The sequence below is a fragment of the Solea senegalensis genome, unplaced genomic scaffold (assembly GCF_019176455.1).
Source record: "Solea senegalensis isolate Sse05_10M unplaced genomic scaffold, IFAPA_SoseM_1 scf7180000013953, whole genome shotgun sequence".
Taxonomy (NCBI): domain Eukaryota; kingdom Metazoa; phylum Chordata; class Actinopteri; order Pleuronectiformes; family Soleidae; genus Solea; species Solea senegalensis.
The window spans coordinates 1-16,673 of record NW_025320922.1 but is presented as its reverse complement, the minus strand read 5'-3'; the positions used below and the strand labels follow the sequence as shown (position 1 = coordinate 16,673).

The following is a 16,673-nucleotide window of genomic DNA, read 5'->3' as shown; positions in this document are numbered from 1 at the left end:
GGTCTGTTCTTATCACAGTGAATGATTTGCTATAACGGTAATATTGTAACGGTGTGATATTCCATGTACTGTTGCTGTATCTTGACTGGCAGCCTGTCAGTGTCTTTGATTCGAATGTGATTGGTCTGCACCAGGTTTCTGCACCAGTGCTGTGCCTAAGCTTTTCTGTGATGCATCCACTTCAAGGGTCAAGGTATGAAATGTATGTTAGCATTTGCATAAATCTGTGAAGTTCATTCTTGTTTTGTATGGTTGGCATTCTCCCAGTGTCTTACTTTAGCAGGGACAGGTTTTATGCCACAGTCTGTGTAAAGGTGGCAGAGGATTGTGCTGCTTCATTATGTATTTGTCACTGTTAAACACCATACCTGCTTCAGGTGAGCGTTACATAAGGTTGATCTGTTGTGATCTTCCTCGTCCTTGCCACATACTGCTATGTCATCAGCTATGCTGACCATGCCATGGACACCCTTGAAGATTTGGTCCACATTGACATGGAGGAGCTCGTGAGAATGGAGTCTGAATGGAAGACATTTCCAGAAGTGTCTGCCAAATGGAGTGAGAGAGGTTATAAGAAGCTGAGAGTCCTTGTCAAGATGTGCTGACAGATAACCTGCTTTTGCATCAAGCTCGCGGAATACTTTAGCATTTGCAAACTTTGGATTGTGTCGATCCATTTCCACTGCCACCGTGAAGTATTATCGAGGCAATGATGAGGACCGGAGGATCTGATTTAATGTAACTTTTCTCCATGTAAACTTGGACACATTACACACATACAGAGTTCCTTATGCTGTTTACATTGTAAAGTATCACTCCACTTAGGGAGGTAATATTGTTCCACAGAACATATCACAACATGGTGTAGTGTAGTCTTTTTATAAAACTCGCACTTCAGTAAGTTCAGTGTTATTTCATCACATTGATTTAGGCCACTTTTATTACATTGTTAGTCTTTTTCCCACTGGTGAAAAACCCATTAAGACCCACTAACATCTGGATTTGGCTGCACTGGGAATGGAAACCATCACTATTTCCTCCTGGGTCTAATAACTCTGCAATATAGTGAGGTAAACATGCTATTTACATCTTACATGACAGCACCTGAATACAAAGGCAAGCTATTTCAGATTTCTTTTAATTCTTTGAGCGGTTGTATCTGTGTTGCACCTGCATTTACTCATGAAATATGGTGTAAAAGACCTGCAGGTTAGTCAATTATCATTCAGCACACAGTATTTCATTCTGCACGGTACAGGAAAATGCTTTTTGATTTTTATAGGAAATTATTTTTATTTATTTATTTATTTAAATGTTGTCTTTACAGTGTTCACAGAGCTTCTCTTGCTGGCATGGATGATATTGAAATAGAGATGGTGCAAGTCTAGTGAAAGAGTAAACCATGTGAACAATACTGTATCTCAGACAGGTTATTATGTCTCCCCCTTAGAAAGGTAGAGAAAATCCATGAAATGATTTGACTTTGTTCATCACTCTTGGCTTTATCTTTTGTTATTTTCTCTCTCTGTCTGACTTCACTCACTACGTTCTTTCTGTGTATTTCATGCCCTCTGCAGGTCTGTTTTCTTGGGGAAGTTCATGGTTCAACAGTCCCCCGAAGGAGAACTCTACACCAGCCAGTGAAGACTCACCTACTCCTCTGGCATTGACATTCGCTGCCTCCAGTATTGCTATGACTACAGAAAGCATTAAGAGCTCGGGGACTTCAGAGACCCACAAACCCACCACCTCCAGCTCTGCACCTGAAATCACCTCATCCAGCGGAGATAGCTGGGTCCGTGTTGAAGCAGAGACCACAACCAAGCAGAGTGACAAGAAGGAGGAGACCGTGGCCTCTAGAGCAGGTGGCAGAGGTGGCAGAGGGAGGGGGAAAAAGTACAGAGGGGAGGACAAGAGCAGAGGAGAAGAGAAGGAGAAAGGAGAGGAGAAGGGCAAAGGAGATGATGAGGGGAGTGGAGAACTCACCGGTGCAGAGGCAAAAGGGGAAATACAAGTCTCACGGCGACCAGTAGGAACAAATAAACCAAGAGAAAGATCCAGAGAAAGATCTAGAGAGAGGGGTCACAGAAAAGGACAGTCTACTGCTTCCACCACCACAACCACTACCACTACTCCCACTGCCAGTTCACTGGAGCCCACAGTGATGACCACAACTGGCTTGGAAAATACCAACTTTTCCACATTCAAATCCTTTTCTACTTTGCCAGCAGAAACCCCATCACCTTCAATCTTGGCAGATACACTATCCACATCAGCCTCCTCTTCTGAGTCATCTCCATCTCAACCCATGACTGAATCCCACACTCCCTCCCTCTCACCATCTCTTTCCTCTTCTTCCTCCTCCTCTCCAAACACTTTGTCACCTTCGCTGACTTCCCATAACTCATCACTCTCACCATCATCACCCTCTTCCCAGTCCCTGTCTCAAATGGTGGGATCAGGAGACCCATCGCCATCGCCTGACTACTTAAATAACCAGCACAGCTCCACTAACCTCTCAACACTGCTTCACTGGGTCCCAGTGAAGAAAGCAGGTCAGAACAGTTCTCTGGATTATCCTCCACTGCTGTCAGTGCCTGCGGATGAGGAGGAGCCGGCTTGGTCTCACGCTGTGGGCTCGGGGGCCCTGTTACCTGGCAACATGGAGGAGGAGAGCAGCAGAGGGGCCAATGTCAGTACCGTAACTCTGGGACCAACAAGTAAGCACTGTTTGTCTGGCATATTTAGAACTTTCAAATGTTGAATAGATGATGGTGGATGGGTAGACTTTGGGATCACCAGTGTTATGTTACAGGCTACTTCCATATTGTTTTCAGATAAAAAACAATAACATTCAAATACACTGGGCGTACATGTGCCAATGTGAACAGGAAGTTGATTCTCTCCTCTGCAGTTGCCTGCTTTGTTTCTGAGAGTGTCACTGACAAGAAACAACAATGACAAAAAGAGTTTTCCCACCTGATGTTCAAGTCACAGCTGATAAGCACCAGTCAGGAAGTTAATGCAAGGAACTTTTAACTGTCACATTATCTAAACAATAAGAATAATGTTTCTTCTTCAGATAGCATTAAATATAAAGGAAAAAGTAATCATCCAATCCATTCACTGACAACTGCTGCAAGATAAAAAAAATGTTGTTGTTATTGTGAATCAATGAATCCCTTCCATTTATACAATGTGTTGTTGAAACACACTCATAGGCAGCTGTTTCTGTCCTTGCTGCAAAGCCACTGAGTTCTGAACCAGAGGCATAACCAGAGGCATAACTTGCTAACACAATCATCACCAACAGGAATATCAGTCAAAAGAGGAAAATAAGACAGTGGTTGTAAAAGAACAGAAATGATCGCGTAATACTGTTTTCATTACCCTTGCTCTGTCCTCTCCGCTGGCTTTTTTTTATTCAAAAGATTTTATTCCGACCAGAAGCAGAGATCACATCACTGTCACCACACACAATCTGATGATTAAGCTTTTCACTGAAGCTCCAGGCTGGCCACCCAGTTTACTACTTCTTTTTTTACTTGATAATGAGAACGCATGTGTGTGTGTGTGTGTGTGTGTGTGTGTGTGTGTGAGGGGGGGGTGGGGGGGCGGGGTCCAGCTCCTTAAAGCCCCACGGACATGATGCGATCACACATTTTTAAGGTGATTTATTTTGCTGCTGTTGATGTCTGCAGCAGACGCGACTGAGCTTCCTGTCCAGTGTGTGAGGAGTCTACAGATAGAGAACAACTGTACTGACAAGCAGCCGAGGGCATCCATCTGGACTGCTGGTGTACAGTAGGAGAGGAGATTGATTGACTCGGAGACCCTGGAGTCGTGCAGGCAGAAGGCCATAAACATACAAACACACTGATAGATTTGAGGGGAAAGGATGTGGATGGATACATTTGCAGGAGATTGGACCAGAGTAATGGCTTTCAGCTGACATCTCTCTCACTCTCGCACACACTCTCGGCTCCTGTTCAGTCTCCTGTGGTCGGGTTTCATGTCGGTGGTCAGTATTCACTCTTGTGACTGGATCTCGGAGTTCTTTAACAGTCAGCTCAATCAATGAAAGAATTGGATTCATGTACATGAGCGCCCACATACACACACACACACACACACATCACAGACACACAAATTCACACTTAAGCCTTTTTCACATTGAAAAAAAGGATTTGTAAACCCAGGTGCACCCACTTAAAAACAGCAATACACACCATTCCCATTGCCATTGGTTACTCTGCCCAGTGGTGTTTTTTCTTCACCTGTGCATGAATTGAGATCATGGACTTTATGGAAACTAAACGAGTCGAGGGAAGGAAAGAAACAACAACACCATACCCCTTTAGTGATCATGTTAACAGAGGTTAGCAGTTTGCATCTTTTATTTCAGTCTGTCTTTAAATCAATCGTTTAGATGATCTGATTGATGAAATAAATGGTTCTGAGCAATGTGCACTACCCTAAGTTTTAAAAGGTAAGGGTCGCCAAAAACAGAGCAGACGAAGAAGAAATCAGAGTATTCACCGAGTCGTACATTACTACTGAGAGCCAATCAGAGCCAAAGCCGATATAAACCCACATGCAGTCATTTGATTTGGTAGTGAATTGTGATTTTAAATAATAATAATAAAAAAACTACCTTTAAAATCAGGATTAAACAGCTTGTTTGACCAGTGGGATTAAGGTATTAGTCCACAAAAACACTCTTCTCTCGTCCGTTTTCATCTTTTATCCTCTGCCATCGCAGAAATGAGTCTCCTTATCCAGAATCATATTTCCAATGCAAACCTTATTTCCTCAGTGTCTGCAGCAAAGACCATGTGTAATGTGCAGATAAATACTAATATACGATCTCAGCACTGCATTATCCACTCGCAGTTTTATCTCTGCAAACGTATTAGTTGGCTTTTGCTGTTGCCAGCTTATTATTGTTGTTTGTACCCGTGGTGTCAGCCACTGCATGTGGAGCGAGGGACAGTCCACTTTGTCAGTTCCTTCTGCCCGCTATTGATTTTTCTGCACCACTCGCTATAATGAATGGCCAGTCACACAAGGTTTATCTTTCACGCACACACACGTACACATACACACACTGTAGTAAATCTGCTTGTCATAACAGTTTATATTTGTCAAGACGTGCCATTGACCTTCGCTGATGCAACGGGTGCAAGTGCACATTGGGTGCGACTGATGTATATTAAATAAAATGCATGGCTGGCTTTAGCACCTGACTTCAGCAGATTTTCAAATCGTGAGCGGAGAGGTTTACTTTGTAAAATTTATCATGAATCTATAATGGTGAAGCCGAAAGTGGAGTTCAAGTTGGAGCTATCGAAGAATCTTTCTCTGCTGGGGTCCTTGTGATTGAAACCCTGCCAGTTTTGAGACTTCCATTGTATAGGATACGAGACTTGGTTAGTTATTGGGCCGGAACGGCTGCCGGGTGTAATCATAGCCAAGGTATTGATTTTTCGCTCATCATACTGCGTGAATGCGAACACACAAACCTACACAAACACACACACACACACACACTGTTAACTTCACAAACCACCTCCCCCTAAGCGGTCCTCAGTGTCAGACAGAGAGCTGGCAGAACAAAGAGTCCCACAGCCGAGCTTTTGCGGCCAGGATGAACGAGTGTAATAATGAGCGGTTCAGGGGAGAAACATGTGGTGTTGTGTCAATTGATATGGAAATGTGTAATTGTGGAAGGAGACCACACACGTGAAGACATTTTGGGGGTGAATAGTGGGGCCAAGGCGCTCAGCAGGAGGTCTGCTCGTTTCTGTCGAGGGTGGCTAATGTCTGAAGTTCTCACGCTGCCCACTATGCTTGGTGGAGGGAGCCAAGGCTCGCTTTCCATGCAGTAACCATGACAACTGTGGCTGCAAGTGGATGGAGAGGTTGAGGCTCTGTGGCTCCTGATCCCTTTGAAAAAACACAGAGTGTGAAATGGATATGTGCGAGTTGTAACCACAGCTTTTCAGCTGAACTGCAATTATGGAAAATCAGGGTAGCATGTTTTGTTTGTTGTTGTTTTTTGTATGATTCGAGTGTTTATTTTATCCTGAATCCAAACAAAGGTGAGGGAAATTGTCAAATAATTGCTATAATCACTGGACCAAATATTGGAAAAAGAAAAAGTGCTTAACTAAACACAGACCACATGCTGTAAAGAAAGATGTCATGTGACAGGTACATGGTAAATGTATATCCGACTCATATCTGTATCACAAACTGAAGACTGTGATATTATTGGACATAAAAAAAGTGGGATTAAGCCAATTTATAGAAAAAAAACTCTTCTCTTACCTCCTGTTTTCACTTTTCTTTGCTCCTCTATGAGAGTAAACAGAACATATATATAAACAACAATCAACCATTTACTGACATTTTGCAGCCCACACAAGTACTTGAAATTTAAAGAGAATAAGGGATGGATTAATTGACAAAGAAAATTTATTTTATTGCAGTCATATTTAACTATTCGGTGAGATTAGTTACAAGCTTTTTCGCTGCCAAAATTAATCACATTAACAAACACAAAGAAATGTAATTCCTCCTCCGTCCTCTTCCATGCGTCTCTTTTAGTGGAGGTGGAGCCCTGCGTGACAAACCCGTGTCTGCACGGAGGAAAGTGCCTTCCTCAGGGAACCGGCTACAGCTGCTACTGTCCACAGGGATTCACTGGGGAGAACTGCGAGATTGGTGAGTAACGCTCAAACACACATGCAATCAAACGTCCCACTCAAACCCACCACGAGGCTTAATGAAGTCGGCTCTGCATCATTCTGTGCATGTTGACGTAGGGGTCTTTAACGGCCTATTGACAGGACAAGTCCAGGAGGAGTTTATATATAATATATGGTTGATTTTACTGGCAAGGTTTTTTTTCTCGGTATTATTATCATTATTGCGTCATACTTAGAAAATATGCCCAGATCAAACAATCTACCAAGAAAGACAGAGAGTGTGCAACTGAAGACACTAGAATATAATTCAACTTTTGGGGAGAAGACTGCAGATCCATCAATGAAACAAAGAAATAAATGAATGAAGCTGCAGCTGGTGTGATAAAGTGATACAAATCTGATGAATCATGACATTTTCACAACCAAGAAAAAAAAGAATCATTTGACAGCCCCACAAATCATATTCAATACATTTTCCCATAGGCAGCCACATATAAACATTCAATTAAACCACCGTTCCACTGTGTCACCATCAGTGCACCAGAACATTTTATTCAATGAAGGTGTTTTATTCCATCACAATGAGGACAATACAGAGGAAAATGTGTCTCAACTAGTTGTGCTTGATTTTTTTAAACGAAATGTCTTTTTGCCCCTTTTCATTAAAATATATCCAGTGACCTAACCCACTTCTAATTGTGTTGATGCTGTATAACATGATTTCCAATCAAAGTTTTGGATGTCAAAGTCTCAATTAATATAATATATATAATATAATATGTAATATAATAATATAACACAGTGTACATTTTGTGTTCGTAGCTACAGACTAGCTGTCACGCTGTTTTTCTGAGTAGCCTATGTAGAAAACTGACAAAATAAAGGACATATTAATCATTTGTATGGGATCTTGACGGACACCATTATCCCACAATCCAGTACACAGAAGACATGGACGGACTGTTAACAGGTGAAGGAGAGTTCAGATTAGTTGTGTGATCTTTTGTCTGGAAATAATAAGAACAACATTATATTGAATTTAGACAATTCTTGCATCAATCCGAAAAACATCACTGAGATATTAAATTCACTGGAGTAGCTAGAAAATGTCTGAAAGGCTTCAGGAATTGTACTATGTATATCGTGATACCATGAATGCATAATGTGCATGTTGGTATTGCTCTTCGCCCTTAGGCCTCGTGTCATAAACTAACCTGGTTCCCAGACAGACGTAGATTTAGAGCAGCTGTTTGCGAACCCTACTGGTCTGACACTTTGACACAATGTGTAAATCTGTCTTAGGAGGCCTAATTTGTTCCTTAACACATGCTCAGCTCATTAGGCAGCAATTCCTCTTGGAAGTGATCACTTTATGAATAGAAATAATTCACGCTCGGCAACATTATCATCTGTATTCACAGAGCCGTTTGGGCCGTGAACACCTCGGTACGCACGGTGTTCAGTGTCACAGAAAGAGGGATGGACAGACGGCGAGACAATCAAAGTGACAGTCGCTGATGTACGAGTATATGCTGTAACGGATTTGTGGAATTTGTAGTACTAATTCTCTGAGGGGAAGCTTCGCCCTCTGCATACCAGATGAGAGGAAAGAGAGGTCCCTTTTTTTTATAGGCAACAATGAGGAGCTGGGCTGATTTTTATGGGGAGAGAATTGAGTGATGCGTCTTTGACTGTGCGCTAGCATACATCAAGGTCATTCAATGACATTCATTAGGGTTGTATATTGATATGCACGTTGTTTTCCAAACTCAAAGTTTTGACCATGTGCCATGTCAGGTTTTTTGGGAAAAAACTGGGAACATAATTTATATAAAATTGACATCATATGCAATTATTATTACAATTATTGCAACCATTTAACATTTAGTTTTTATTGTGCCTGCGGTCTGAGTCATCAAATACTACTCTGACCTGTGGATTCATTTTCTCCAGTGTTAATAAAAAATGTATGATAGAATATATAATATAATATAATATAATATAATATAATATAATATAATATAATATAATATAATGTAATATAATGTAATATAATATAATATGATATGATATGATATGATATGATATAATATAATATAATATAATATAATATAATGTAATATAATATAATATAATATGATATAATATAATATAATATAATATAATATAATATAATATAAGAAATATAGGAGCTTCTTCGAATCCATATAATATAACATTTCACATATTTTTGAAAACATACGTCCTGCCACAGTGTTGTTCCCATATATGGGGGTTTTGTGATTTAAATCAGTGAGCCCATTTGTTTAAGGCCTAGTTTTTCAATAAAAAAAACCCTGTCATTTGGAGCATGTCTGCTACTTTAATGTCTAAGCGATCTTTGATCTTACAGATACACAATGACTGACCTTTTAGCTCATTGAAAATGTTTGCAAGGAAACACAAATGTGTTCAACAGCACCATTTTCCTCCATCACTCACACATAAAGTGCTGCCATCTTTAAAAACAGATAAATAGCCTCTCCTGTCAGATTAAAGTCAAACCCAAAACAGTTTGATGTCACGGAAAAAGTTAAAGCTTAGGAAATGTGATTTAAGATGATTCAAAAAAACAGTTTAGGCTCAAGGTTTAATGAATAACATTAAACCTAAAGTGTGTAGAGTGAGGACAGTGTGACAAATGAAACTGTGTGTGAGGCTAGAGGTCATCCGAGTTTGATATGTCTGAAATGTTTACAGATTTTCACTGTCAAGAAATTTAAACTTGTAAGCTTTCTCTCTGCACGCTCGCTGTTAGTTTTAATAGTTTTCTGCAGTCCTGGGGTGTCGCGTATGTCTGTTATCTTGGGACCAAAATAACCCCACAGTGGTGAAAGAGGATTACATGCACCACATTTCCAACGATAAAGCTTTGCTCTATTGATCCATGAAGAGAAATGTTCCTTATGCTGGTCACACAGAGGTGAGCGAGCACAGTGAGCTGCAGAGCATGCTGTCCTGGAGCTGGTAGCTCGCCTGGTGTTATTTAAGTCTTCCCCACTGGAGTGGACGTCTGCTTAAATGGGGGCCCGAGTCCAGACCAGGTCCAACGTGTGTGCTCGTTTTTTGTCCTCTCTTTAAACAGCTTCGAGATATAAGCAATGCAATGTGCAGACGTCTGTCTCTCCCTCGTGCAGCCCTTTGTAAAGAGAGACAAAGGGCAGGAGACAAAAGGAAAGACAGAACACATGGAAGGCGTCTTCTGTGGGGTAATGAGGGCAAAAAATGGAAAGGGTGTATTAGATTGTCTGTATTCTCATCACACTCCGTTGTTTGAATTACGACACTGTAACACACCAACATGAAGACACTCTGCTGTTTCTCATGTCAGGTCTTGAACACCCACAAACGGCAGTTTCTCTCCCTTGTTTATTAACAATATCTCCTCGGCAGGAAATGCATTTTGAATTTGAGACCTGCAAACCATCTGTTCATGCCTGCCTCTTCCCTCTCTGCAGATGTTGATGACTGCCAGTCTGAGCCGTGTGAAAATGGAGGCACTTGCATCGACAAGATTGATTCATTCCTCTGCCTGTGCTTACCCAGCTACGGCGGGGACACTTGTGAGAAAGGTGAGAGGCCGCACACTGATAAAGAACACATGACTCCGAGCTATCTGAGGGGGATTTTATTATGCATTGTGTTACTGGATTGTGTAGCACCAACAAATCCGGTGCATTGTTGTGTGTGCAGCTGCTGTGGTGAGCTTATTAAGATTCGCAACCATCTCATACCAACAGCGAAAAGTGCCGGTGGAAATAATCCTGATTAGTGTGCAGCCGTGCAGCACTGTGAGACACTGTGTCACACACTGTGATGGATACCGACTGACTCTTCCTTGAGCACAAAAATGTATTCACCATTTTCCACATGTCAGTTTCTACGCATACCATTTGTTTCATTGTTGTCTCCTTTCATATGCACACGTGGCTGCATGTTTTGTGGCTGGTATATAACTCATGAAAAACACATGCTTTTCCTCGTGCTTTCTTTATAGTAAAAGGGATTTTTTTATGGCTTGAGGCGACTGAAGTAAGTGAGTTGTTTCTATGTAGATAAAAGCTATGATTATGGTCAGTACATCATCTGAGAAGCAAATTAGGTTTGAATCAGCTTAATTCCTTTAGGTGTTACCTATTGAAACAATGTTCTAGTATAAAAAGTGCAATGTATTTGCAATACAGCTCAATTTGATGTTTTTAAATGATGCATTACTGCCACCACCTGTTGATCATCAGGACAGTGTGAAAGTCACATGTGGACGTGCATTTACAAAAACAGTGACTCGCTCCTTAAACATCGCTTAAAAGTGCTGGTTCCAGAAGATTACAGAGATTACCCTTAACAAAATTTTAACTAATACTGGGGTGTTAAGGGTAATAAGCAGTAAGTATTTCAAAAATAATAGTGTTTAAAAACAATGTATGATATGCTAGAAAGTGCTCAAAAAGTAAAAACCCTCTGGCAACCCTATAACCTGGAGACGTTTCTGAACCTGCACCAATATGACTTGTTTATAGACACTGTACATATTAAGAGATTAGGGGACGATACAACTTTGTTTTGTGTCTGATACTGATAGCACACACTCGAGTATCTACCAGTACCAACATCAGTCCAATACAGTTATTTTAGACCATTTATGAACGTATGAAGCTGTTAACAACACACTTGTGCTGAGTTATTTCAAAAGACATAATTATTTCAAAGACATAATTAACAAATATTGTTCCCCAAAAATGATTAAGCTCAACGCTTTTGCTGATTTTTATGCAATATATATTGGATTTTACATTTTTATCTGTCCGATATCCGATCCATTGATTTTGACCAGTATCGGACCATCGCTAGTGCATGTGCTTTATTTTTATGCTTTTGGATCCTAAAGTATGCCTGTGTCGTACCTAATAACCCCCCATACAACACACTCAAACCTACCTACACACAAACACAAGCATGGATAATATTATTCTTTTCTTGGCTAGTGTAAGTTTGTTTACATTTACTGTCTCGACTGCACTCCTTGCAATATATATATATATGTATACATATATAGATACAGTATATACTGTAACACCAGAACTCACAGCAACATCACGTGACGCGACACTTCTGTGGAAGACTGCAGGAAGTGCAGTCGAAACTGTAAAGGTAAACAAACTTGCACTAGCCAAGAAAAGGAATATAGTCAGAGTATAATTTGGTGAGTTACAATGAACCTTTTTGGACGGCAAGCACTGATTCATCAACTCACTTGCTTCAGCTATCTCCAGCTCCTGTGAGTGTGCGTGTGTGTATCTGTGCACTAATGAGGATTAATGAATATCTAACCTTTGCAGTTATACATTAATCCAGAGGCATTGGTGTTATTAATGAATCCTAATGGTGCGTAGAGAGAGCACTATGTGTGCAACGAATTGAGAAACAGTCCTGTATAATCACAGTTCTTGCATTTAGCCTCTCAAGATGCCAGAGCCATACATTTTATTCTTGAATGAGACAGAAAGTAAATTGTTCTTCTGCTTCCTCTCTCCTCCTCTCTTAGACACACTATTTTATCTTTCTCCACGTTCCTGCACTTAACTGTGGTTTTACGTGCCCGTAAAGGAATCATTTCAGTTTTTCTCATTTCCCCTCCTCTTTTCTCTTCATCTCTACAGACATAGAGGGCTGTGAGCATGGTTGGTGGAAGTTCCACGGCCACTGCTACAGGTAGGAATGATGACAAAAAATGGCTGCACAGAGAGAATATATGGAGTCACACAATATATGTATCTGCTGCAACCTCAAGTGCCCCATCTATCTGCATTACTTCTTCATACCCTTGAGTTATCCGTGACATACTTACTGCTGCGCTCTGAACCATTTACACTTGTCTCGCTGCATAATGTATGAAATATGTTATTTTCATTTCCACTTTCATGGCATTGTTCCTCAGGTACTTCACCCACAGGCACACGTGGGAGGACGCGGAGAAAGACTGCAGAGAGCACAGTGCTCACCTCAGCAGTGCCATCTCTGCTACGGAGCAGAATTTCATCAACGGTGTGTTGGTTTCTGTGGGTCCTAATTTGTATGCCGTATTTACGAAGCAATAAAAAGTAAATTACTAGAACATGTTAATTCACCCACGGACCTGTTCATTTCGGAACAAAAGTATGTAATATACAAGGCACATAACAAAGTGGCAGGAGGTGGCACCCAGTGTGGCTTGTTGCATGCTTTTCACTTAAGTTTAAGATTCTTCTTTTTCAGGTCTGGGTCACGACAATGCCTGGATCGGACTGAATGACCGTACAGTGGAGGAAGATTTTCAGTGGACTGATGGAAATGATCTGGTGAGTGATGCATGAGAATCATCATCTCCAGTTGTAAAGGCCCTGGAAAACTTCTAATGGCATTAAAAGATTTTTAGAACATCGTTGAACTATTAAAACTGCATTTCTGGAGACAACACAATTGGTTCATGTTCCTGAAGCATGTATTACCCAAAAAACACTGATCCATAGGGTAAACCGAAACTCTTAACTTCACAAAGTCGCTGCTCTGTTGCTAATACTGATAGAAAATGTTTTCAGGACCTTTTAAAGCTTAATTTTGAAGTAAAACTGTCTCCCATTGAAAGCACAATTCAATTTGTAATTGTAAGAGAAGAGAGAAAAAGCACAAACCTAACAAACTCAGAACAAGGCCAGCTGCAACTCTGTGTAACCCTGACACCCATAATTTGTCTGCAGAGTGTGCCTCATTATATCTTTGTTGAACTTAACCTAAATAGGGCAGAGGACCGATAACTTGACTATGCAGTCCTCCCCAAGGTTGACTCTAGGTATCACCAGAGGAAGGCACCAGACATTTTCCCCAAAACCTTAGATATACAATAACTCTGGGATTCACAGGCAGGCTGACAGAGGATGCCCAACTGTTAATCATCTCCTTGTTCATGGTTGCCATCGTCTCAGTTCTCCTCAGATCAACTTAACTCATCACTGAAACTCTATCCTTGGTTGTCTCACCTGATAATCACATCTCCGCAACAGTAATTTTGCTGAGACAATTTATCAGCAAATAGGGGAAATTGTTGCTTTTATAAAGATGTACAATCAGTGCTTTCCAGAGTTATAATAATGACAAATGAAACAAATACAGTTGAATGTTGGTGTTTGCTCTTGTACAGGTTTATGAGAACTGGAGGGAGAGCCAGCCCGACAACTTCTTTGCAGGTGGTGAAGACTGCGTGGTGACCATTGCCCATGAGGATGGCAAGTGGAACGACGTGCCCTGCAACTACAACCTGCCCTACATCTGCAAGAAAGGCACAGGTACTGCGAAAGAAGTGCTGGACTAAATGAACTGTTTGGTTTCATTCAGTATATTATACATGTCGTGTGCAGAGATTTTGCTGTTTTCATGTAATCTGGTTGCTTGAGTGTTATTGTGGACAGCTGGTCACCTGTTGTGCCTACATTTGAAGGTCACAAAAAGCATATGTGCCAGAATTAACAAACTTGTGTGAAGAATGAAATTCTGTCAAATATTTTTAGAGCATTTGTGCTCCCATACATTTTGCCCAAGTCTGATTTAATTGTCAGTACAAGCTGAGATTATTTTGAGCTGTTGAAAACCAAGCAAGGAAACCAACTTTCTTAATCTGACTCAGCCAGCTGTTAGGTGAAAGCAGTGAGAACGCTGAAGATACAGACGATGTTCAGGATGAGATAGCAAAGGATGGAGAAAGATGGACAAGGACAGGGAGAAAATTACGAAGTAGTTTGAGTGTTTGTGGTCTCAGGATTCTGTGGTTTGGCTGTATTTCCTTTCTGTTGCATGATTGCCTTCCTCTGGTCCCTCCACAATAAAAGTCAACAATCAACTAGCAACAATGCTGGCATCTACAGGCAAAAACCCACCTGTGACATTGTCCATTGAAAAAAAAAAAATAAAGCACTGTGGCCTAATTTGTATTCACATGTAAAAGTGAAACTGCAGACTACTATATGAATGAAGGTCTTATGCTCTTTGACCCTGGACTGATAGAAACAAGGTTATAAAGTTCATTTTTCTACATTATTACATTATTTGAAGACTTGAATAATAACTTAATTTCATTATTTTTTGGAAGTGCTGTGTGGGACTCCGCCCACAGTGGAGAATGCCCATTTGATAGGTCGCCGGAGGTCACACTATGACATCCACTCAGTGGTACGCTACCAGTGCGCTGAAGGTTTCTACCAGCGTCACATTCCCACCACTCGCTGCCGGGCTGACGGGAACTGGGAGAGACCCAGGATCATCTGCACAAAGTGTGAGTATTTCGTGTTGCCTAATACCAAATTGTGACAGTCTCCCAGACAAACAGGACACACTTCTTTGTAGTGGAGTTTGGCGCTTCTTATATTTAAAGCTAAATCCCTAGAGTTTTCGCTAGAATGCATTCCACCGCAAGTATCTTTTGTTATTCTCCGCGTTTATTCCGTTACTTCTTTTTCCTCTTCCTCCCATTATTTGGCACGTAACTAGACCCACAGTTTTGCAAAAACCCCAACATAACTTGTAGGAAAACGTGCGGTTTGATCGGGAATGGTGTGCTATGACTTTCATAAGCATTTTGAGTAACCATGGCGACAAAAAACTGCAAATAATTTCCACATGCACATAAATGGAAATTATGTGCATGTCAAGTTCAAAAAGTCATAGTATAGTATGTCATCCAAAATCAGTCAAAAAATTATAGTATAGTATGTCGTCCAAAATCAGTCCAAAAAGTCATAGTATAGTATGTCATCACAAATTAGTCAAAAACGTCATAGCTTAGTATGTCGTCCAAAATCAGTCAAAAAAGTCATAGGTTAGTATGTTGTCCAAAATCAGTCAAAAAAGTCATAGGTTAGTATGTCGTCCAAAATCAGTCAAAAAAGTCATAGTATAGTATGTGGTCAAAATTACCCAAAAAGTCATAGTATAGTATGTTTGAAATCAGTCAAAAAAGTCATATTATAGTATGTCGTCCAAAATCAGTCAAAAAAGTCATAGGTTAGTATGTCCTCCAAAATCGGTCAAAAGTCATAGGTTAGTCAAAATCAAAAAAAAAGACATAGTATAGTATGTCGTCCAAAATCAGTCAAAAAAGTCATAGTATAGTATGTCGTCCAAAATTACCCAAAAAAGTCATAGTATAGTATGTCGTTCAAATCAGTCAAAAAAGTCATATTATAGTATGTCGTTCAAAATCAGTCAAAAAAGACATAGTGTAGTATGTCGTCCAAAATTAGTCAAAAAAGGCATAGGTTTGTATGTCGTCCATAATCAGTCAAAAAAGTCATAGTGTAGTATGTCATCCAAAATCACTCAAAAAATTCACAGTATAGTATGTTGTCCAAAACCAGTCAAAAAAGTCATAGTATAGAATGTCGTCCAAAATCAGTCAAAAAAATCATAATTGATTATGTCGTCCAAAATCAGTCACAAAAGTCGTGGGTTAGTATATCTTCCAAAATCTGTCATAAAAGTCATAGTATAGTATGATGTCCAAAATCAGTCAAAAAAGTCATAGTATAGTATGTCGTTCAAAATTACCCAAAAAAGTCATAGTATAGTTTGTTGTTCAAAATGACCCAAAGAAGTCATAGTAAAGTATGTCGTCCAAAGTGATACCTATAAGTCACACCATTGCAGAAAGGCCTTGCTCCAACTGGGATTGAACCCGGGTCTTTTGGCTCCAAAGCAAAAGCACTAACCACTACACCAACCACATGGTACCTTAGCAGAGTATGTTGCCCATCATGATGACAAAAAGTCAGTAGTATGTCGCCCAAAATCAGTCAAAAACGTCATAGGTTAGAATGTCGTCCAAAATCAGTCAGAAAAGTCATAGGTTAGTATGTTGTCCCAAATCAGTAAAAAAAGTCATAGGTTAGTATGTCG

At 40.4% G+C, this 16,673-nt stretch overlaps 1 protein-coding gene across 1 annotated transcript in view; it reads left to right on the top strand.

The window, feature by feature from the left end:
• LOC122760690 (neurocan core protein-like) overlaps window positions 1-15,054 on the top strand; it is a gene marked incomplete at its 3' end in the record, with an annotated part of 34,527 nt that extends 19,473 nt beyond the window's left edge. The window contains exons 12-19 of the mRNA XM_044015837.1: window positions 1,578-2,720; window positions 6,610-6,726; window positions 10,208-10,321; window positions 12,410-12,461; window positions 12,688-12,794; window positions 13,005-13,087; window positions 13,927-14,071; window positions 14,872-15,054. Coding sequence (XP_043871772.1) covers window positions 1,578-2,720; window positions 6,610-6,726; window positions 10,208-10,321; window positions 12,410-12,461; window positions 12,688-12,794; window positions 13,005-13,087; window positions 13,927-14,071; window positions 14,872-15,054 — 1,944 coding nt within the window. The remainder of the gene's footprint in view (window positions 1-1,577; window positions 2,721-6,609; window positions 6,727-10,207; window positions 10,322-12,409; window positions 12,462-12,687; window positions 12,795-13,004; window positions 13,088-13,926; window positions 14,072-14,871) is intronic.
• Window positions 15,055-16,673: the final 1,619 nt, after the last annotated feature.